The 23,522-nt window shown below is 43.2% G+C and overlaps 1 protein-coding gene and 1 non-coding gene across 2 annotated transcripts; one reads left to right on the top strand and one right to left on the bottom strand.

Moving 5' to 3' along the window:
* Positions 1-5,132: 5,132 nt before the first annotated feature.
* Positions 5,133-7,344, bottom strand: LOC100274079 (uncharacterized). Its single transcript, NM_001148458.2, has one exon. It carries the CDS (start codon positions 7,330-7,332, stop codon positions 5,161-5,163), a length of 2,172 nt encoding a protein of 723 aa, NP_001141930.2. The 5' UTR covers positions 7,333-7,344; the 3' UTR covers positions 5,133-5,160.
* An 837-nt stretch (positions 7,345-8,181) lies between these two features.
* TRNAK-UUU (transfer RNA lysine (anticodon UUU)) lies at positions 8,182-8,254 on the top strand. Its single transcript has one exon. It is a non-coding gene; the product is annotated as a tRNA-Lys (tRNA).
* The last annotated feature ends 15,268 nt before the right edge of the window (positions 8,255-23,522 follow it).

Below are 23,522 nucleotides of genomic sequence, written 5' to 3'. Positions count from 1 at the left end.
CATTGCCGCAGGCCATTGTTGCGCGCAATTACTTTGGATGAGGCAAATCCTTAGGGACTACGGCTACAAATTTAGCAAAGTCCCTCTCCTATGTGATAATGAGAGTGCAATCTGCATGACGGATAATCCCGTTGAACACAGCCGCACTAAGCACATAGCCACTCGGTATCACTTTTTGAGAGATCACCAACAAAGGGGGGATATCGAGATAGCCTATATTAACACCAAAGATCAATTGGCCGATATCTTTACCAAAACATTAGATGAGAAAACCTTTACCAAACTTAGGACTGTCTGGTGGCCCCACTTGTCAGAGCTCCAATAGTCGAACCCTAACGGTTGGGTGACGTGGCTGGCGCACCGGACAGTGTCCGGTGGCGCATCGGACTGTCCGATGCGCCATACGACAGCAGCCCCTCCCAACGGCCACTTTGGTGGTTGGGTCTATAAATACCCCCAACCACCACTCATTGAAGGCATCCAAGTTTTCAGCCATTGCATTCAATTCAAGAGCTCTAGACTTCACTCCAAGACACAAACAAAGAGATCAAATCCTCTCCCAAGTCCAAAGATCATTCCAATCAAATAGTGACTAGTGAGAGAGTGATATTTGTGTTCTTTTGAGTTCTTGCGCTTGGATTGCTTTCTTCCTTCCTCATTTCTTGTTCTAAAGTGTTTTGTAACAAGGCAAGAGACACCAAGTGTGTGGTGATCCTTGCGGGGTCTAAGTGACCCGTGAGATAAGGAGAAAGCTTACTCGGTCTAGGTGACCGTTTGAGAGAGGAAAAGGATTGAAAGAGACCCGGTCTTTGTGACCACCTCAACGGGGAGTAGGTTTGCAGGAACCGAACCTCGGTAAAACAAATCACCGTGTCATCCGCTCTATTTCTTTGGTTGATTTGTTTTTGCCATCTCTTTCGGACTCGTTTATATTTCTAACGCTAACCCCAGCTTGTAGTTGTGCTTAAAGTTTATAAATTTCAGATTTCGCCTATTCACCCCCCTCTAGGCGACTTTTAGAATTCATTATCGAAGAAACAGAGAAACAACTCCTACGTTGTAATAAGAATCTTGACCTAGAGTTCATAGAGTTTGTTGGTGCAATGCGTGATAGCAGAGTCCAACAATACTGCATTGTTGCTTTTATTTCAGACATGCATGATGGGCTTGGAAACGTTCCAATTACGGCACAGGACCTGAAGAACATGTAAGCATTTTTATGTTTTTTATATTTAGAGTAATAAATATATTAACAATGTGGGAGTGGGTTCTGTTGACATTAAGTTTGTTTGTATTTGGATACTATGCAGGCGGGCAGTAAGGAGAGGAGAAAACTGTGCTGATGACATAGTAAACTACTTTCATTTTTTACAACATCCAAGAAACAAAATCCACAATTCTTTTGTGACTTCTAACTTGATAGTAATGAGAAAATAGTTAGTATATGTTGGTCACATGCGAGTATGCAAGGGGAGTACATTGATTTCGGGGATGTTGTTTGTTGGTGCTAACAACCATCTACAATGTATTGTGTTTAATTGGAATTCTCAAACTATAAAACCAGGTAATTGACATTCTCAAACTATGAAACCAGGTAATTTGCATTCTCAAACTATAAAACAAAGTAAATTTAATGCTTTAACTAGTTTTAAAAGTACATTTCTATTTTTAATAAACATATGATTTAATCTCTAAAACTTCATAATTGATTTATTTTATATGGAAAATATGAAACTACTTCTAGTTTTCTTCTAAACATGTTATTTATTCGCTAATACTCTATTTTTAGTTCCTTGAACCTTATTTGTTTCAAATACATAATGATAATGACTACAATCATAAATGGAATATAAACAAACTAGTTACGAGTAACTATATATAATCATAAACGTGTAGACAAGATCTTTTAAAAAACTGATATGACAAGATCTTTAAAATAAATTAGTTATAAGAGATCAAACTAGATTTTTATTATTTTTTAAAAATAGAAAACTACATATGAAACCACCTAAGGAATCAAATTTATTTGGCTTCTGGCACAGTAGTTTGGGGTTAAAAATCATATTAACATGCAACTTGGAGATTAAAATATACTTTAAAGTATGGGGAAAAAGCTAAATCTCATATTGTTAAGATTTTTGCTTTTATAGGTTTTTAAAAAAGGATTTACGCTTTATGATGTTGAGTGCATATGATGTTATAACTCTATGGCAAAACATTAAGTGTTTTATAGCTCATAAAACACAAATTCTTTGGTTATACCTTAGTTATAACTAGTTTACTTACACCAACACATGACACCTTAGTATTTAGAGGGTTCCAACGCATGAATTTTATTATCTAATGTCTACATCAAGATCCTTTTTTAATTGTGAGTACATATGGCAAAAATTCAAGTGCTTTATAGTGTGTGCACATGATGTTTTTATGTATGGGGAAAAAGCTAAATCTCATATTGTTAAGATTTTTGCTTTTATAGGTTTTTAAAAAAGGATTTACGCTTTATGATGTTGAGTGCATATGATGTTATAACTCTATGGCAAAACATTAAGTGTTTTATAGCTCATAAAACACAAATTCTTTGGTTATACCTTAGTTATAACTAGTTTACTTACACCAACACATGACACCTTAGTATTTAGAGGGTTCCAACGCATGAATTTTATTATCTAATGTCTACATCAATATCCTTTTTTAATTGTGAGTACATATGGCAAAAACTCAAGTGCTTTATAGTGTGTGCACACGAGTGCTAGAAGGGTCACAATACCCGAAAGGAGAGGTGAATTGGGCTTCTCTGAAAATTATTTCACAAATTAAATCCTAATTACATACTCAAGTTTACTGGAGTGTTTAGTTTGTGACAATGAATTTTGTAACCTAATTTCCAAACCTAAACTAGCATATTAATTCTAAGAAGGTAAATGCTTAAAGTAAATTGTTCAAATGTAAATGTGTATAGTAAATCAAGGGTTAGAAGATTTCTCAATATTTTGCCAAGGTCACATAGAGTTGACACCCTCCGTTAATTCTCGTTGGAGCACTCGAGCAATGGTGTAGCTCCTCTTTGGTTCACACAAGGACCAAATGGTCTCTATGACCTAGTTCTTTATCACTCTGGTACGGTGGACCTCTCAAAACTATGTGCAGGTAGGGTCACCCATAATGCCTCAATGATCATCGCATTCCCGATAGCCACTGAATCATTTAGGTGATGTCGATTACTAAGAGTAATTAGCACATGGTTTGCACAAAGTGCTTGGTTTGCACATGATTCATTCACAGATTCATATGAGCATATTTATTTTTTATGGAAACACTATGAGGTCTGGCTCTAGGTCTCAGTCCTTTTTTTTTGATTTTCTTAATCTTTGTTCCCTGATGGTTAGTGAACCATGTAACAATTGTTGTACTGCAAGAAAAGCACTTCAGATTAGCAAGGTTGCATTGTTACTTCCATTTGCTGAAGTCATAGAGACTATTTCCTCCGCATATTTGGTGTTTCATTTGCAAGAGCCAAGAAGACTATCTGCTCTATATGCGGGGTTGTATTCAGTTCTTGTTGGAAATTTCTTGTTTTTCAGTGAATTCCGTTCTGGTTATAGTGTCAAACGTCACGTGAAACCTTTAAACAGGTCTTGTACTAAACACTTTTCTCCATAAAACAATGACATGGCAGACTGATAAATCCTAGCTCAAAAGGAAAGAGAGAGAAGCTCCTGGTGAATCATTTTTACGTCAACTCAAACTACACTGATGAATCCGACGAGTGGCAGATCATCCATAGCTTCTTTACAAAAAAAAAATCTCATGAGTCTCTTGTTCCTTTTGAAAAAAACTTTTTTTTGATACACACAAAATAGGGGTGACAGTAGACTTTAAATTTTACAGTACAAAATTTAAAGTTCAAATCGAATTAGGATCATACTCTATTTATATTTTTTGAACTAAAATTAATTTAGTGCTCTAAAGAATTATGAAGAAACATTTGGATTGTGACGAACGACGGATCCATTCATAGCTTCTTTAAAAAAGAAAAGTGGTCTTAGAGCATCTCCAAGAGACTCTTTATTTTTAGTTCTATATTTGACTATCTATTTATTTTTTATAAAGATTACATTCTATATATAACATCTCACTCCAACAAACTATCTATTTAATTTGACTAGTCATATGGCTAGCCAAATTAGTGAGAACCAATTTGGAAAGTTAAATAGCTTAGAGAATCAGATAGTTAGTCTATTGAAGAGTTGAGTAACTAAAATTTAGTTTGACGAGTTATTTAGCTAGTCTCTTAGAGATGCTATTAATATTCTTTTTTTAAGAACTTCTTTGATATAAGCTGCACCTGACCTCGTGTTTACCTGAAGTCTTCTAGGGCCTCACTTTCTCGGCCCGCACGTGTAGTTTCTACGGTCCGGCTCACACTATTCCGCACCATAGCGGCCCAGCCCATGTCCCAGCCTCAAGCGAACCTCAAACCAGGCAACTAGGCAAGCAATGCGCGGCGAGACGGCGATCCGGGGTTGCGCGCAGGCGCAGGCAGTGGCGGCCGCGGCGGATAGCTGCCGGAGTGGGTCAGAAGCTCCGGCGAGGTACGTCGTGCTCTTGATTGCCAAAAAGTTTGTGGGATTTGGAAAAAAATAGGGGCGCATAACGGGTGGCTGCAATGCAAAAAAGTTGGTGGGGTGTTCTGATGAAATATCCGATATTCCGATTCAGCAAGATTAGTTGTTGTCTCTTCTTGTGGTACTGGATACCTAACGTCCTGCCAATCTTCGTGCAGAGCAGGAAAGGGCGTATTTTGTTTGCCAGGGATTTCTATTACTTGCTGCGCTGAAAGATCGCTCGAAGAATTACGCTAGTAAATTCAACAGTTTTTAGGCAGTGTTGCTTCGCATGAAACTGAAATCGCGAGATTAAAGTTACACAGGTCCCCCAACAGGATTGAAGCACTGATGCATTTAGAGTGATTTAGTTCAAACCGTCATACATGGGTTACATTTTTAGAATCTCATCCAGTTACTTATTTTCTGGTAATCTGAATATGATCTAAATTTGGTTTCACGAACAACTCGAGCAGGCCTTGTAGACTGGAGCTGCCTGAAAACCTGAATTACCAAAACCATCATAAGCCAGCATGTGTACTGAGGTAGCACACTATAGCCAAAAAAACTTTGATAATACTGTCTGATCATACAACACCCCTACACCAAAGAATGCAGCAAAGGCGATTGCAAAGATGACCTTCAGGACCTTGTCTTCAGTCTGTTTTGTGGAGACAAGTGCTTCTGCGGAACCACAATGACGGGCAAGCATAGGACCACACAGCTTTGGGTTGCCCTCGAAGCTAGAGCTTGGAAATGTGCTGAGCTGGCCAGTGGTTGGGATAGGCCCTTCGAGGTCGTTGTCGGAGACATTAAACTTAGAAAGGAAATGCAGATTGTTTAGTGCCGTTGGGATCGCGCCTGTTAGATGGTTGCTAGACAAATCCAGTGACTCGAGGTTTGTGAGGTTGCAGATCGACTGTGGGATTGGTCCAGTGAAGTCGTTGTAGCTCAAGTAGAGTGTAAGCAGCGCCTTTAACTGACCAATCTCTTCAGGGATCACGCCGATGAAGTTATTCATGCCTAAATTCAGTGTCGTCGAGAAAGATATAGGCATGCGGAATTGTCGCTGCTGGCTCTTATAAACAGGCAGCTCGAAGGCCTTTGGTTCTACCTTGTCTGCTTTTAGCATTGGCATATCCACTAAGGCTGTTGGAATTTCCCCAACAAGACTGTTGTTCGATAGATTTATGTGGAATAGGAACTTTAGGCTGTTGATCCAGCCTGGTACGGATCCGGTTAGTTGGTTTCCGTACAGAAGTAAAACTTCCAGATTCGTGAGCTTCGATAACCAAGAAGGTATTTTTCCAGATAATGAGCAGTGGTTTAAGGCAAGGACCTGAAGCTTCTGAAAGCCATCGATTCTATCGTCATCTGGCATGGCCTCGTTCAAGAAGTTGTGCCCAATAAACAAGGTGGTCAGGCTGCTGCACCTCCCTAGGGTCTGGAGCGCTCCTGTGATGTTTGAAATGGAGTTGTTAACAAGGGACAGAAACGTGAGGGACTTGAGATTGCCGATTCTTTCCGACAACTGGCCGTGGAACCTATTCGAAGAGAGCCGCAGTGCTGTCAGTTTGCGGCATGTGTAGATGCTTAGTGGGATTGTGCCACTGAAGTTGTTCCGCAAAAGATCCAAGGTTTTTAGATTGGGTAGCTTGGAGAAATTGACGTTGCTGAGTTCTCCACTGAAGCTGTTATTCCTGAGGTCAACGACCACGAGACTTGTGCAGTTGCTTAGAGTAGACGGGAGCTCACCGGACATGCTGTTGTCGTCCAGATGGAGCTCCTCTAACCTCTCGAGTTTGCCTATGGACTCAGGGATGCTGGCACTGAAACTGTTCCCTCCAAGATCAAGGACCACCAGGTTTCTGAGCTCGCTTATGCCACCGATTGACCCTTCCAGCTGATTGTTAGGTAAAGACAAGTGCTCCAGCAGGGTAAGGGTGAAGAGCTCATCAGGAAGAGTGCCAGTTAGGTCGTTGTTCCCAGCGTCGAGAGACTTGAGCAAGGAGCAATTACTGAGACCCGAAGGGATCCGTCCGCTGAACTGGTTGTAGCTGAGATGAAGCGAGGCCAAGGACGGCGCGCTGGCGCTGGCACATAGGCTGCTAGCTGGTATCTGGCCGCTGAAGCTGTTGTTGCTAGCGTTGAGCGCAACCAGACTCTCCGCCGCCTCCCAGATGGTGGACGGGAACAGCCCTGAGAACAAGTTGCTCGAGATGTTGAGTACCTGCAGAGCAGGCCACCGGGACGAAGGCTGGTGGTGACCGAAGTCCCCGCTGAGCATGTTGAAGCTGACGTCAAGCACGACGACGCTGCCGGAGGCCAAGAGGCCCGGCGGTAGGCCTCCGGAGAGCAAGTTGTTGGACAGGTTGAGGCTCACGAGGCCGGCGAGGTTGGCGAGAGACGGTGAGACGCGGCCCTGAAGGCCTCTGGACGGCAGGAAGACGCCGGTCACCGTCCGGTCCGGACCGCAGGCGACGCCCTCCCATCTGCAACAGTCCTCCTCCGTGCTGCCGCTCTTCCACGAGCCGGCGAGCCCGCCGTCGTGGGCGAGCTCGGCCACGAACTGGAGCAAGGAGGCCTTGTCCCGCTCGCTGCATGGCCTGGCGAGAGAGGCCAGCAGCGAGAGGACGATGATCACGAGCGCTGGACCGAATGGTGGTGGGGTGGCTAGCCGACTGGCGGTTCTGCTGTTGCGCGAAGAATGGGGCGGTGGCTTCATGGTTCTCTCTCGTTTCCTTGAGGGGTGGAGTACTGTACAGATCTCGCGAGCAATAAATGAAGTGAATTCAGACTTCGGCGGATGCTACGCTTACAGTGGAGAGACACCAAAACGGTTCTCCAAGCACAAGAGACAACTAAGAGACTCTATTATACAATAGAATGTCTATAAATGTAGTCTACTAATAAATACAGAATTAAATGCATTTGTACAACAGCAGATCGATAGAACAGACGACAAATTCGTATAATAGAAAGTGAAGCGTCTGTTACTACTTGGTTTACGAGCCAGAGGCGTCTCTTCACGGAGAGACGGCTCTAAGATTTTTTTGCAAATACACCCCTTAAACACCTTAAGAGCCTCCACATTAAACACCACTGTACATGCCCTAATATGAAGTGGAGTGGAGTGGAGTGGAGTGGAGTACCAGAGTGTTCAACGTGTGAGAGCTGGCAAGCCGCTTCGGAACGGTCTGTGATATCTTTCCGAAAACAAGTCTGTGGCTGCTGAGACTGGATCGATCAACCTTGGTCAGAAGAAGCGGGACTTGTTGGCCGATATCGTGGACCCGTCCGTTGCCAGTATCAGACGACCGAATTTTTTATATTTTAGCCCTTTTTTGGAAAAAAATTCACGTTTGGACCTTAAAAAATTTTAATGTCATTTTTGAACCCTTTGCTCGGCGCCATAGCCAATGGCGCCAAGGTAACACAGCTCGGCGCCATAGGCTATGGCGCCGAGGTGCGTGTTACGCTGGCACAAACGGACGTCGTGGCACCGACGTGGCACCGACATGGAACCGAGCTCGGCGCCATAGATCTTGGCGCCGAGCTCTGTTATGTACACAAAACTTATCTAGCTCAGTTGGTAGAGCTCAAGGCTTTTAACCTTGTGGTTGTGGGTTCAAGCCCCATGATAGGCATGTTTTCATACTTTTTTTTTGTCTTTGACACTGATTTTTTTTGTTGTCCAGATTTTTCGTTTATGTCGCTGATTTGTCCGTCTAAATTTATTTCTTATCCAGATTTTTTGTTTTTGTGACTGATTTGTTTATCCGTCCATATTTTTTTCGTTTACTAAGCTTAAGGAAACGTACTTACATTGGTTAGCGGCCACCGGTTTAGCTATGGTGCATCGTGCTTTTTTTCGTTTATGCCGCTGATTTGTCCGTCCAAATTTATTTCTCATCTTAATTTGTTTTTGCTTTTGCGACTGATTTGTTTATTACATTTTGTTTAATAGTACTGAATAATCCGTCTGGCCCTTGGTGCATTGTAAACCCCACATGCTTAAGCTTGATTCCGTCCTCTCGCTAATTACAAGTGATTTTAAACATTAAATAATATACTAAAAACTGAAGTACACCATTTAAAATGTTAAAAATATTTATATCATAAACAAATGATTGTGTTAATCTTACATTAGTAGTGATGTACAATGATAAATTTTAATTAATATTAAAAAGTATAATTTCGAATACATTAGATTATTGGAGTTTTAGAGTCCAAAATATAAATATACTTAATAAACAAAAAGATTATAATTAGAGTCCAAAATATAAATATACAAGGTATAAATAAACAGTGACTTGATGATTTTATAAAGTACTTTGTATTTCCATAGGGTGGGTTACTTATGTGCATGGTACTTGCGTCACGCAGTTTGAATAAACAAAAACAAAAACAAAAAATATCTACATGAATAAATAAATCGGTCACAAAAACAAAAAAAAACTAGATGGAAAATAAATCTGGATGGACAAATCAGCGACATAAACGAAAAATATAGACAACAAAAAAACAAATTAGTGATAAAAAAAATACGTCCACGATGGAGCTTGAACCCACAACCTCAAAGTTAAAAGTCTTGCACTCTACCGACTGAGCTAGACATACTTTGCTGTTACATATCCGAGCTCGGCGCCATAGATCTTGGCGCCGAGCTCGGTACCACGTTGGCGCCACGTCGTTCAGGTTGGGCCAGCGTAGCACGCACCTCGGCGCCATAGCCTATGGCGCCAAGCTGTGTTACCTCGGCGCCATTGGCTATGGCGCCGAGCAAAGGGTCCAAAAATGACATTAAAATTTTCTAAGATCCAAATGTGAATTTTTTTCCGAGGAAAGGCTAAAATATAAAAAATTCGGGACAGACGATGAGTATAATGTCTGCCTCGGTTACTGTGCCTGGCGCAGAAAGCTAACCAAAGATCATGTCTGCATCCAGATAGCATTAGTACGGCAGTAGGTAGTACGTTACCTGCGCAGAAAGGGGTAGTAGAGGTCAATGGTTTTCAGTGGAGAAGAAACATTCCAGTGGCCTTTTGACCTGATCCGTTGACTCGTCGGTTTTTCAGTGGCCGTGCAGTCAGGTTTGCATTTTTCTTCCTCTTCTTTGCCCTACAGCTGGTGCCGACTTAATTTGGTGCCGCGCGCTCATCCACTTGTCTTGATTGATTCCAGTGTACTAGTGTGTAGGCGCTCGCGCTACTCACAGCGAAATAATGTTTGCACGAAAGCAGTGGGTAAGGTCGGAGAGTCAAGGTAGTCGGCGCCTCGGCTCGGCGGGCTACTTAGACTACACGCCGGTGATTAGGGATGAAAACGGTCGGGAACGGTCGGTAAAATACCTCTACCGTTTTCATTTTCATATTTAACTTGCGGGACGAAAACGAAAACGGGATATATCGGTAACGAAAACGAACGGGATAAATACGGTAATCGAAAACCGATACGATCCAATCGGGTTAAAGCCGAAATCGGACGGGAACTGGTATTTTTGTTCGGTAAAATCACACCATAAAAACATATATTCAAAACTTAAAAACAAATATAAAAAATTGTAAACACAAGTCTTAATTAAACATAGATAAAAGCCATATAAATTCGGAGCACACATAGTTTAATGTAGCACATAAGTGATAAGTCTTAGGTTCTTGGCTAACATAAGAAGCCATATAAGTCTACTAGCACACATGACACAATATAAAGTTTAAAACACATATTCATAATCACTTGCTCACATCTGGATCACTTAGCATGCATAGACTATTACAACCAAGGCTCATCTGTCAACAAACATAAGACATATTGCTCATGGAGAGGAGCCACTTGCTACATCTTCATTATTCTTAGAAAATTCTAGTGTGTCTTCATCCTATTAATACACAAAAATAAGTCAGTTTTGGATAAATAAATACATATAGAAAAACATGAATTGATATGCAGGGAGTATAAATAAATACATATAGAAGAACATGAATCTGTCAACTAACACGGCTGGGAGCTAGGCAGCTAGCAGCTAGCGCATAACACGGCTGGGAGCTAGCATAGAAGAACATGAATTGATATGCAGCCATGCAGGGAGTATAACACGGCTGGGAGCTAGCAGAGGCTGGAAGGAGCCACAGATGGGATGGGCGGACCGCGGATGGCCGGATGGGCGAGCAGTGGAGGTCTGGAGGACGAGCAGTGGAGGGATGGCGGATGGGCGGATGGCGGCGTCCGCGTCCGGCGTGCCGCGTGTGGTGCCTGGTGCGGCCGGCCGGCTCGGAGACAGGGAGAGAGCAGGCGAGAGCGAGACGCGTCGCCGGCGTCGGCGTGTGGTGTGCGGCTGGCGGCGTCCGGACTCCGGCGTGGGCGCGTGGCGGCGTGTGATACTGTGGTGCCGTGCGGGCGTGCGGCTGGCCGCTTGGGAGAGAGCAGGCGCCAGGCGAGACGGGTCAGGTCGTTAGGTTTTCCTTACATGGGCTGGGCCTCAGTGATTATGGATTGGAGTTGGAGCTGGCCATATTGCAGTTAGGCCTGGGAATGGGTCACAATCCGGCCCTAACCCCACTTCAATCCTAGAATACTAAGGAGTAGATCCAGCCCTACTTGAATCCAAACTAATTTGGTGTAGCTCAATCCAAACTGATTTTAAAGCCTTTGCCACCCAAATCTGCCCCGATCCTTTCAAAATCCAAGGCAATATTACATTAGCAATCCAAGGGCCCCCACAAACATGCAAGCACCACCACTAGCTAATTGAATTAGTATAATCCATGGGCTCACACATACATGGCCACACAACTAATTAGTAGTAGAAATGACATGGAATTTCAGCGGCAACTCAGAATAGGGCATCGGTGGTTACATCATTCCAGCGACAGCTCAGAACAGAGTTATAGAGGGCGACAGCGATACTATGCCTGCTACTATCATGCATAGGCACAAAAGTAGAAATATTTCCAAGATAATTCCTACCTAAAACCAAAAAAAGTAAACAAAACGGTAGTAATAAAAAGTTTAAGACTTAGATTCTGTCAGCATCTCATTCCCTTACAGATACTGCTCCAAAATTGCAGAGTGATCACGAGTGACACAGAATCTCATTCCCTTACAGAATTCTATCAGTGATCACGAGTGGTTATATACTTCAGAAATCAAAATTGCAGAGTGGACAGCAGCCAATGAGGATCCACCTAAAACACAGAATGAGAAGCTTAACTTGCTACAAATAAATTGCTAGGATGTGCTGTCGAATACAAGGATTGGCTTTGCATCACCTTTGCAATTGATCCATCTTCTCTCGAAGACAGGCTTGACAGGCTCAAGTCCTTCTGCTTGCGATACAAAAAGGTAACAAAAAGTGATAAGATAAAGTCACCAGCTTATATGAACATAAATATATAAGAACATATATCTATATCAAACTGAGGGTGAATCATAAAATTGAGTTTGTATTAAAGAAACGGTGGTGAGCTACTTGCAATTACTAATCCAATTACTTAATCTGAATTACTGCACTGTTGCAGTCTTGCTGCTCCAACAGTGAAAATGTTTCTAAAGAGATGAAACTTTGGTGATTAAGAAAATGAAAAATTATTGTTTTACCTACATCAAATTTCCCAATCATCCTCTTCATCATCCAAATCAAACATTCGCTTTCCTGTCATTGGTTCACCTACATGAATTAATGTAGATAATTCAAGTCATTGTCATGTAGTTCATTGTTGGCGATGTAAAGATAAGATAGAAGCAAAGTCTACTTTTATATGATAATTTACCTTCTTCATCATTGAATCCAATCAACCAGTCTTTGGCACAAACTAAAGCTTCAAGTGTTTCGGGAGATAGTGATGTCCTATTTTTTCCAAGAATTCTACCAGCTGCACTAAATGCAGATTCTGAGGATACTGTACTCACAGGAATAGCCAAAAAATCTCTAGCCATTAAAGACAATATTGGATAGGCATCTAAGTTTTTCTTCCACCATCCTAAAACATTGAAGTTTTCATCTGGCTTGACAAGGACCCTAGGGTCCTCCAAATAAGTATCCATTTCTGTTCGCTCTGGACGGGCATCCATATTTTGAGTTGCAAATTGAGCAAATGCATGTTCCACCCTTCTTTTACCGCATAGGACAAACTATGAGGTAAAAGTCTCACTTCTCATCTAATCCTCATGAGGAATAAAGACGGGCAAACTATGACTCCTCATGATTTTCTCATACTCTAGGTAATATTTCTTCAAGTACCTTTTGAGCTCCCTCATCTTCACATCAACATTATCACCAATTGTGTAGAAATAGAACTTGACAAATTCGGTCTTCATTGATGGATCTAGAACAGCAGCTATGAGCAACACAATATTAGGATTTTCCCAATATTTTTGGAACTTAGCATACTTAACATTTGCCATCTCATTGATGAGTTCATTTGAGTTCCAAGTCACATCAAGCAGCACACCTCGGATAACGAGCAACATCTTGAGAAAAAGATGAGCTGTGGGATGTCTATCCGCTGAGAATGCTTTGGTTGCATCACTAAACTCTTGTAGAAAACCATGAAGAGCTTCTGCCTTTGACCAATCTTCTTCAGTGGGACATTCATGATGTTGCTCTGTTGCATACCTATTAAGAGCAGCCTTATATTTTAGTGCTTCATTTAACATATCATAGGTTGCATTCCAACGATGTGGAACATCAAGAATCAGCCCTGATTTACTTTTAAGACCCAATGCTTGAACAATAGAATTGAATATCTGCAAACGAGATGGTGTAGATGTCATGACCTTGATAATATCCCTCACGCTTCCGATTGCATTTGGAACGACTTTCAGTCCAGCTTGAACCATGATATTGAGCACATGAGAAGAACATCTCACATGGAGGTGTTCACCACTAAAAAACATCTGACTACCCAATGCATCTCGCATATCTTTCATTGCTCTATTGTTTACACTAGCATTATCCAATGTCAGAGTAAACAAATCCCCAACCAATCCCCACTCTAGCAAACAAGAGGTAATACCATCTTGCACAACATAAGATGTATGAGGGAAGGAAATTTTCTTGAATGCAATGATCTTTTTGTGCAAATCAAAGTCTTCACTAATGAAATGTGCTGTTACACCAAGATAGCCAAGGTTTTGGTTAGAGGACCAAAGATCGGCAGTCAAACTAACATGGGATTTCAACTTCGTAAACTGGTCCATCAATTGCAACTTCTCCTCTTCATACAACAAAATGCAATCTGAACGGACAGTCTGTCGACCGACTAATCGAAAAGATGGTTGGCAGTAATTTATCATTTCTTTCCAGGATGGATTTTCACACTTTCGAAATGAAATCTCTGCGCTAAGGAAGTACTTGGCTATTAGACCTCGAAAGACTACAGGGTCGAAAACATGAGCCTCATCAGGTTTTGTTTTTTGGGTCGCTAAGAACCTTTGTCTCTCTTCTTGTGAAATTGCATGGCAATACATAGAAATGTGCCTATTCAGATGAGTTGTACCTTTACCCGCAACAGAAGATAAGTGGGCCTTACAGTATTTGTAGATCGCTGAAAGGGAATTAGGCTTACACCTAGTCCCTAATTAATTTTGGTGGTTGAATTGCCCAACACAAATCTTTGGACTAACTAGTTTTCTCTAGTGTATAAGTTATACAGGTGCCAAAGGTTCACACTCAGCCAATAAAAAGACCAAGTGTTGGGTTCAACAAAAGAGCAAAGGAGCACCGAAGGCTCCTCTGGTCTGGCGCACCGGACTGTCCGGTGTGCCATCGGACATGTCCGGTGCACCAGAGGACTCCGACTTCAAAGTCTTCGCTCTCGGGAATTTCTAGAGGCCACTCCGCTATAATTCACCGGACTGTCCGGTGTACACCGGACAGTGTCCGGTGCTCCAAGGAAGAGTCGCCTCCGGAACTCGCCAGCCTCGGGTTTTCACTCCAGCCGCTCAGCTATAATTCACCGGACTGTCCGGTGTGCACCGGACTGTCCGGTGCATCTGCGGAACAACGGCTACTTCAGGCGCCAACGGCTACCTGCAGCGCATTTATTGCGCGCCAGCGTGCGCAGAGGTCAGGCACGCCCATGCTGGCGCACCGGACACTCTACAGTACATGTCCGGTGCGCCACCGGACATCAAGGCGGGCCCAGAAGTCAGAACTCCAACGGTCGACCCAACGGCTATTTGGTGACGTGGCTGTCGCACCGGACATGTCCGGTGTGCACCGGACTGTCCGGTGCACTATACAACAGACAGCTCCACCAACGGTCAAGATTGGTGGTTGGGGCTATAAATACCCCAACCACCCCACCATTCATGGCATCAAAGTTTTTCAGCTTCCAACCACTATACAAGAGCTAGCATTCATTGCAAAGCACACTGAAAGGGAATTAGGCTTACACCTAGTTCCTAAATAATTTTGGTGGTTGAATTGCCCAACACAAATCTTTGGACTAACTAGTTTGCTCTAGTGTATAAGTTATACAGGTGTCAAAGGTTCACACTTAGCCAATAAAAAGACCAAGTGTTGGGTTCAACAAAAATGCAAAGGAGCAACCGAAGGCTCCTCTGGTCTGGCGCACCGGACTGTCCGGTGTGCCACCGGACATGTCCGGTGCACCAGAGGACTCAGGTTTCAAACTCGTCACCTTCGGGAATTTCCAGAGGCCACTCCGCTATAATTCACCGGACTGTCCGGTGTGCACCGGACATGTCCGGTGCTCCAAGGAAGGGCGGCCCCCGGAACTCGCCAGCCTCGGGTTTTCATTCCAGCCGTTCCGCTATAATTCACCGGACTGTCCGGTGTGCACCGGACTGTCCGGTGCATCTGCGGAGCAACGGCTACTTCAGGCGCCAACGGCTACCTGCTGCGCATTTATTGCGCGCCAGCGCGCGCAGAGGACAGGCACGCCCATGCTGGCGCACCGGACACTCTACAGTACATGTCCGGTGCGCCACCGGACATCAAGGTGGGCCCAGAAGTCAGAACTCCAACGGTCGATTTCCAACGGCACTGGTGACGTGGCGGGGGCACCGGACTGTCCGGTGTGCACCGGACTGTCCGGTGCGCCATCGAACAGACAGCCCAGCCAACGGTCAAGTTTGGTGGTTGGGGCTATAAATACCCCAACCACCCCACCATTCATTGCATCCAAGTTTTCCACTTCCCAACTACTACAAGAGCTCTAGCATTCAATTCTAGACACACCAAAGAGATCAAATCCCCTCCAAATTCCACACAACGCCATAGTGACTAGAGAGAGTGATTTGCTTGTGTTCTTTCGAGCTCTTGCGCTTGGATTGCTTTTTTCTTTCTCACTTGCTCTTGCGATCAACACTCAATTGTAATCAAGGCAAGAGGCACCAATTGTGTGGTGGCCCTTGCGGGGAAGTTTTATTCTCGGCTTTGATTTGAGAAGAGAAGCTCACTCGGTCCGAGGGACCGTTTGAGAGAGGGAAGGGTTGAAAGAGACCCGGCCTTTGTGGCCTCCTCAACGGGGAGTAGGTTTGCAAGAACCGAACCTCGGTAAAACAAATCCGCGTGTCACACTCTTCATTTGCTTGCGATTTGTTTTGCTCCCTCTTTCTTGCGGATTCGTTTATATTTCTAACGCTAACTCGGCTTGTAGTTGTGATTATTTTTGAGAATTTCAGTTTCGCCTTATTCACCCCCCCCTCTAGGCGACTTTCACACACCAAAAGAGATCAAATCCTCTCCCAACTCCATACAAAGCCTTAGTGACTAGAGAGAGTGATTTCTAGTGTTCATTTGAGCTCTTGCGCTTGGATCGCTTCTTTTTCTTTGGCATTCTTTCTTGTGATCAAACACTCACTTGTAATTGAGGCAAGAGACACCAATCGTGTGGTGGTCCTTGCGGGAAGTTTGATTCCCAAGTGATTTGAGAAAGAGAAGCTCACTCGGTCTGAGGGACCATTTGAGAGAGGGAAGGGTTGAAAGAGACCCGGCCTTTGTGGCCTCCTCAACGGGGAGTAGGTTTGAGAGAACCGAACCTCGGTAAAACAAATCCGCGTGTCTCACTTCATTATTCGCTTGCGATTTGTTTTGCGCCCTCTCTCGCGGACTTGATTATATTTCTAACGCTAAACCGGCTTGTAGTTGTGATTGTTTTTGAGATTTTCAGTTTCGCCCTATTCACCCCCCCTCTAGGCGACTTTCAATTGGTATCAGAGCCTGGTGCTTCATTAGAGCCTAACCGCTCGAAGTGATGACGGGAGATCACACCAAGAGGGAGATGGAGACCGGCGACAAGCCCACTACAAGCCAAGGGAGCACTTCATCGCAAGAATCCCACACCAAGAGGAAGGAGAAGAGGAAGGTCTCCTCCAAAGGGAAGGAGAAAAGATCTTCTTCACACCACGAAGAGAAGAAGAAGGACTCCTCCAAAGGGAAGGAGAAAATATCTTCTTCACATCACAAAGAGAAGAAGGAAAAGTCCTCTTCCCACAAGCCGCATCGGAGTGGAGACAAGAAGAAGAGGATGAGGAAGGTGGTCTACTACGAGACCGATTCTTCATCGACATCCACCTCCGGCTCCGACGCGGCGTCCGTCACTTCTAAGCGCCAAGAGCGTAAGAAGTATAGTAAGATCCCCCTACGCTACCCTCGCATTTCTAAACATACACCCTTACTTTCCGTCCCATTAGGCAAACCACCAACATTTGATGGTGAAGATTATGCTATGTGGAGTGATTTAATGCGATTTCATCCAACCTCACTCCACAAAAGTATATGGGATGTTGTTGAGTTTGGTGTACAGGTACCATCCGTAGGGGATGAAGATTATGATACGGACGAAGTGACCCAAATCGAGCACTTCAACTCCCAAGCCACAACCATTCTCCTCGCCTCTCTAAGCAAGGAGGAATACAACAAAGTGCAAGGGTTGAAGAATGCAAAGGAGATTTGGGACCTACTCAAGACCGCGCACGAGGGTGATGAACTCACCAAGATCACCAAGCGGGAAACGATCGAGGGGTAGCTCGGTCGCTTTCGTCTTCGCCAAGGGGAGGAGCCACAAGATATGTACAACCGGCTCAAAACCTTGGTGAACCAAGTACGCAACCTCGGGAGCAAAAAGTGGGACGACCACGAGGTGGTTAAGGTTATTTTAAGAGCTCTTATTTTCCTTAACCCCACTCAAGTTCAATTAATTCGTGGTAATCCTAGATATCCACTAATGACCCCCGAGGAAGTTATCGGGAATTTTGTGAGCTTTGAATGTATGATCAAGGGCTCAAGGAAGATCAACGAGCTTGACGAACCCTCCACGTCCGAGGCGCAACCGGTGGCATTTAAGGCGACGGAGGAGAAGAAAGAGGAGTCTACACCAAGTAGACAACCAATTGACGCCTCCAAGCTCGACAATGAGGAAATGGCTTTAATCATCAAAAGCTTTCGCCAAATCCTCAAGCAACGGAAGGGGAAAGACTACAAATCCCGTTCCAAGAAGGTTTGCTACAAGTGTGGTAAGCCCGGTCACTTTATCGCTAAATGTCCATTATCAAGTGACAGTGACAGGGACAACGACAAGAAGGGCAAGAGAAGAGAAAAGAAGAGGTACCACAAGAAGAGGGGCGGCGATGCCCACGTGTGCCGCGAGTGGAACTCCGACGAGAGCTCCACCGAGTCCTCCTTCGACGAGGACGCCGCCAACATCGCCGTCACCAAGGGGCTTCTCTTCCCCAACGTCGGCCACAAGTGTCTTATGGCAAAGGACGGCAAAAAGAAGAAGGTTAAATCTAAATCCTCCACAAAATATGAATCCTCTAGTGATGATAATGCTAGTGATGAGGAAGATAACTTGCTTACCCTTTTTGCCAACCTTAACATGGAACAAAAAAAATTAAATGAATTGATTAGTGCTATTCATGAAAAGGATGACCTTTTGGATTCCCAAGAGGATTTTCTAATTAAAGAAAACAAGAAACATGTTAAGGTTAAAAATGCTTATGCTCTAGAGGTACAAAAATGTAATAAATTATCTAGTGAGCTAAGCGCATGCCATGACACTATTGACAACCTTAGAAATGAAAATGCTAGATTAATTGCTAAGGTTGATTCTCATGTTTGTGATGCTTCAATTCCTAATCTTAGAAATGATAATGATGATTTGCTTGCTAAGATTAAGGAATTGAATGATTCTCTTGCTAGCCTTAGAGTAGAAAATGAAAATTTGATTGCTAAGGCTAAAGATTTTGATGTTTGCAATTCTATTATTTCCGATCTTAGAACTAAGAATGACTTGTTGCATGCTAAGGTTGTAGAACTAAAATCTTGCAAACCCTCTACATCTAATGTTGAGCATGTTTCTATTTGCACTAGATGTAGAGATGTTGATATCAATGCTATTCATGATCACATGGCTTTAATTAAATAACAAAATAATCATATAGCATTATTAGATGCTAAAATTGCCGAGCATAACTTAGAAAATAAAAAATTTAAATTTGCTAGAAGTATGCTCTATAATGGGAGACGCCCTGGCATTAAGGATGGCATTGGCTTCCAAAGGGGAGACAATGTCAAACTTAATGCTCCCCCTAAGAACTTGTCTAACTTTGTTAAGGGCAAAGCTCCCATGCCTCAGGATAACGAGGGTTACATTTTGTACCCTGCCGGCTATCCTGAGAGCAAAATTAGGAAAATTCATTCTAGGAAGTCTCACTCTGGCCCTAATCATGCTTTTATGTATAAGGGTGAGACATCTAGCTCTAGGCAATCAACCCATGCCAAATTGCCTAGAAAGAAGACTCCTAATGCATCAAATGATCATGCTATTTCATTTAAAACTTTTGATGCTTCTTATGTGCTTACTAGCAAATCCGGCAAAGTTGTTGCCAAGATTGTTGGGGGCAAACACAAGGGCTCTAAGACTTGTGTTTGGGTACCCAAAGTTCTTATTTCTAATGCCAAAGGACCCAAAACCGTTTGGGTACCTAAAGTCAAGAACTAAAATTGTTTTGTAGGTTTATGCATCCGGGGGCTCAAGTTGGATACTCGACAGCGGGTGCACAAACCACATGACAGGGGAGAAAAGGATGTTCTCCTCATATGAGAAAAACCAAAATCCCCAACGAGCTATCACATTCGGGGATGGAAATCAAGGTTTGGTCAAAGGATTGGGTAAAATTGCTATATCACCTGACCATACTATTTCCAATGTTTTTCTTGTAGATTCTTTAGATTACAATTTGCTTTCCATATCCCAATTATGTCAAATGGGTTACAACTGTCTATTTACTGATATAGGTGTTACTGTCTTTAGAAGAAGTGATGATTCAATAGCATTCAAGGGAGTGTTAGAGGGTCAGCTATACTTGGTAGATTTTGATAGAGCTGAACTCGACACTTGCTTGGTTGCTAAGACTAACTTGGGTTGGCTCTGGCACCGCCGACTAGCCCATGTTGGAATGAAGAATCTTCATAAGCTTCTAAAGGGGGAACACATTTTAGGACTAACCAATGTTCACTTTGAGAAAGACAGGATTTGTAGTGCATGCCAGGCCGGGAAGCAAGTTGGCACTCATCATCCACACAAGAACATCATGACTAGTGACAGGCCACTGGAGCTCCTACACATGGACCTATTCGGCCCGATCGCTTACATAAGCATCGGCGGGAGTAAGTACTGTCTAGTTATTGTGGATGATTATTCTCGCTTCACTTGGGTGTTCTTTTTGCAGGACAAATCTCATACCCAAGAGACCTTAAAGGGATTCTTTAGACGGGCTCAAAATGAGTTCGGCTTAAGGATCAAGAAAATTAGAAGCGACAATGGGACGGAGTTCAAGAACTCTCAAATTGAAGGCTTCCTTGAGGAGGAGGGCATCAAGCATGAGTTCTCTTCTCCCTACACTCCACAACAAAATGGTGTAGTGGAGAGGAAGAATCGAACTCTATTGGACATGGCAAGAACCATGCTTGATGAGTACAAGACACCGGATCGGTTTTGGGCCGAAGCGGTCAACACCGCTTGCTACGCCATCAACCGGTTATATCTTCACCGAATCCTCAAGAAGACATCCTATGAACTCCTAACCGGTAAAAAGCCAAATATTTCATATTTTAGAGTTTTTGGTAGCAAATGTTTTATACTTGTTAAAAGAGGTAGAAAATCTAAATTTGCTCCTAAAACTGTAGAAGGCTTTTTACTAGGATATGACTCAAACACAAGGGCATATAGAGTCTTTAACAAGTCCTCAGGACTTGTTGAAGTTTCTTGTGACGTTGTGTTTGATGAGACTAACGGCTCTCAAGTAGAGCAAGTTGATCTTGATGAGATAGGTGAAGAACAGGCTCCATGCATAGCGCTAAGGAACATGTCCATTGGGGATGTGTGTCCTAAGGAATCCGAAGAGCCTCCACATGCACAAGATCAACCATCCTCCTCCATGCAAGCATCTCCACTAACTCAAATTGAGGATGAGGCTCAAGATGTTGAACAAGAAGATCAAGAAGATGAGCCACCTTAAAATGACGGCAACGATCAAGGGGGAGATGCAAATGATCAAGAAAAGGAGGATGAGCAAGAACCAAGACCGCCACACCCAAGAGTCCACCAAGCAATACAACGAGATCACCCCGTCGACACCATCCTCGGCGACATTCATAAGGGGGTAACCACTCGATCTCGTGTTGCACATTTTTGTGAGCATTACTCTTTTGTTTCCTCTATTGAGCCACACAGGGTAGAGGAAGCACTCCAAGATGCGGATTGGGTGATGGCGATGCAAGAGGAGCTCAACAATTTCACAAGAAACGAGGTATGTCACTTAGTTCCACGTCCTAACCAAAATGTTGTAGGAACCAAGTGGGTCTTCCGCAACAAACAAGACGAGCATGGTGTGGTGACAAGGAACAAAGCTCGACTCGTGGCCAAGGGGTATTCACAAGTCGAAGGTTTGGATTTCGGAGAAACCTATGCACCCGTAGCTAGGCTTGAGTCAATTCGCATATTATTAGCCTATGCTACTTACCATGGCTTCAAGCTTTATCAAATGGACGTGAAGAGTGCCTTCCTCAATGGACCGATCAAGGAGGAGGTCTATGTTGAGCAACCTCCCGGCTTTGAAGATAGTAAGTACCCTAACCATGTCTATAGGCTCTCTAAGGCGCTTTATGGGCTCAAGCAAGCCCCAAGAGCATGGTATGAATGCCTTAGAGATTTCCTTATTGCAAATGGCTTCAAAGTCGGCAAAGTCGATCCTACTTTATTCACCAAAACACTTGATAATGATTTGTTTGTATGCCAAATTTATGTTGATGATATTATATTTGGGTCTACTAACAAATCTACATGTGAAGAATTTAGTAGGATCATGACACAGAAATTCGAGATGTCTATGATGGGGGAGTTGAAGTATTTTCTAGGATTTCAAGTCAAGCAACTCCAAGAGGGCACCTTCATTAGCCAAACCAAGTATACTCAAGACATTCTAAGCAAGTTTGGAATGAAGGATGCCAAGCCCATCAAGACTCCCATGGGAACAAATGGGCATCTCGACCTCGACACGGGAGGTAAGTCCGTGGATCAAAAGGTATACCGGTCGATGATTGGTTCATTGCTTTATTTATGTGCATCTCGACCGGACATTATGCTTTCCGTATGCATGTGTGCAAGATTTCAAGCCGACCCTAAGGAATCACACCTTACGGCCGTAAAATGAATCTTGAGATATTTGGCTTATACTCCTAAGTTTGGGCTTTGGTACCCTCGGGGATCCACTTTTGATTTAATTGGTTATTCGGATGCCGATTGGGCGGGGTGTAAGATTAATAGGAAGAGCACATCGGGGACTTGCCAGTTCTTGGGAAGATCCTTGGTATCATGGGCTTCAAAGAAGCAAAATTCAGTCGCTCTTTCTACCGCCGAAGCCGAGTATATTGCCGCAGGCCATTGTTGCGCGCAATTGCTTTGGATGAGGCAAACCCTGCGGGACTACGGTTACAAACTAACCAAAGTTCCTCTTCTATGTGATAATGAGAGTGCAATCCGCATGGCGGATAATCCCGTTGAGCATAGCCGCACTAAACACATAGCCATTCGGTATCATTTTCTTAGGGATCACCAACAAAAGGGGGATATCGAGATTTCATACATTAACACTAAAGATCAATTAGCCGATATTTTTACCAAGCCACTTGATGAACAATCTTTTACCAGACTTAGGCATGAGCTTAATATTCTTGATTCTAGGAACTTCTTTTGCTAATTTGCACACATAGCACACAAGTATACCTTTGATCTTGTCTCTTTTATATATGCTATGACTAATGTGTTTTCAAGTGTATTTCAAACCAAGTCATAGGTATATTGAAAGGGAATTGGAGTCTTCGGCGAAGACAAAGGCTTCCACTCCACTCTACTACTCATCCTTCGTCGTCGCTCCGCATCATCTCTCCAACTTTGGTATAATCCTCACTCATTTATTTTATGACCAAAGAAGGAGAAAGTACTTCAATGGGCTCTAATGATTCCGTTTTTGGCGATTCATGCCAAAGGGGGAGAAAGTATAAGCCCAAAGCAAAAGGACCGCACCACCACCCTAATTTTAAAATTAATGATTTTCAATTGGATGGAAAATTTCAAAATTGGTATCTCTTTGTGTTATAAAGGGGGAGCAAGTAGTATTTTCAAAATTAATGTCTTAAAACCCTCTTGAACACTAAGAGGAGAATTTATTTGAGGGGGAGTTTTGTTTAGTCAAAGGAAAAGCATTTGAAACCAGGGGAGAAAATTTCAAGCTTGAAAATGCTTTGCAAAAAGTTCTTGAAAAGAATTTACAAAAGATTTTGCAAAACAAAACTTGTGGTGCAAATGTGGTCCAATATGTCAAAAACAAAGAAACAATCCATACACATTATGTAAGTATTTATATTGGCTCAATTCCAAGCAACCT

Source organism: Zea mays, chromosome 2, assembly GCF_902167145.1.
Source record: "Zea mays cultivar B73 chromosome 2, Zm-B73-REFERENCE-NAM-5.0, whole genome shotgun sequence".
NCBI lineage: Eukaryota > Viridiplantae > Streptophyta > Magnoliopsida > Poales > Poaceae > Zea > Zea mays.
Note: the sequence above shows the minus strand (reverse complement) of the source record. Positions and strands in the feature narration are given on the sequence as shown.

Coding starts and splice junctions, on each gene's coding strand:
- LOC100274079 (NM_001148458.2), bottom strand. CDS start 7,332: ATGAAGCCACCGCCCCATTCTTCGCGCAACAGCAGAACCGCCAGTCGG.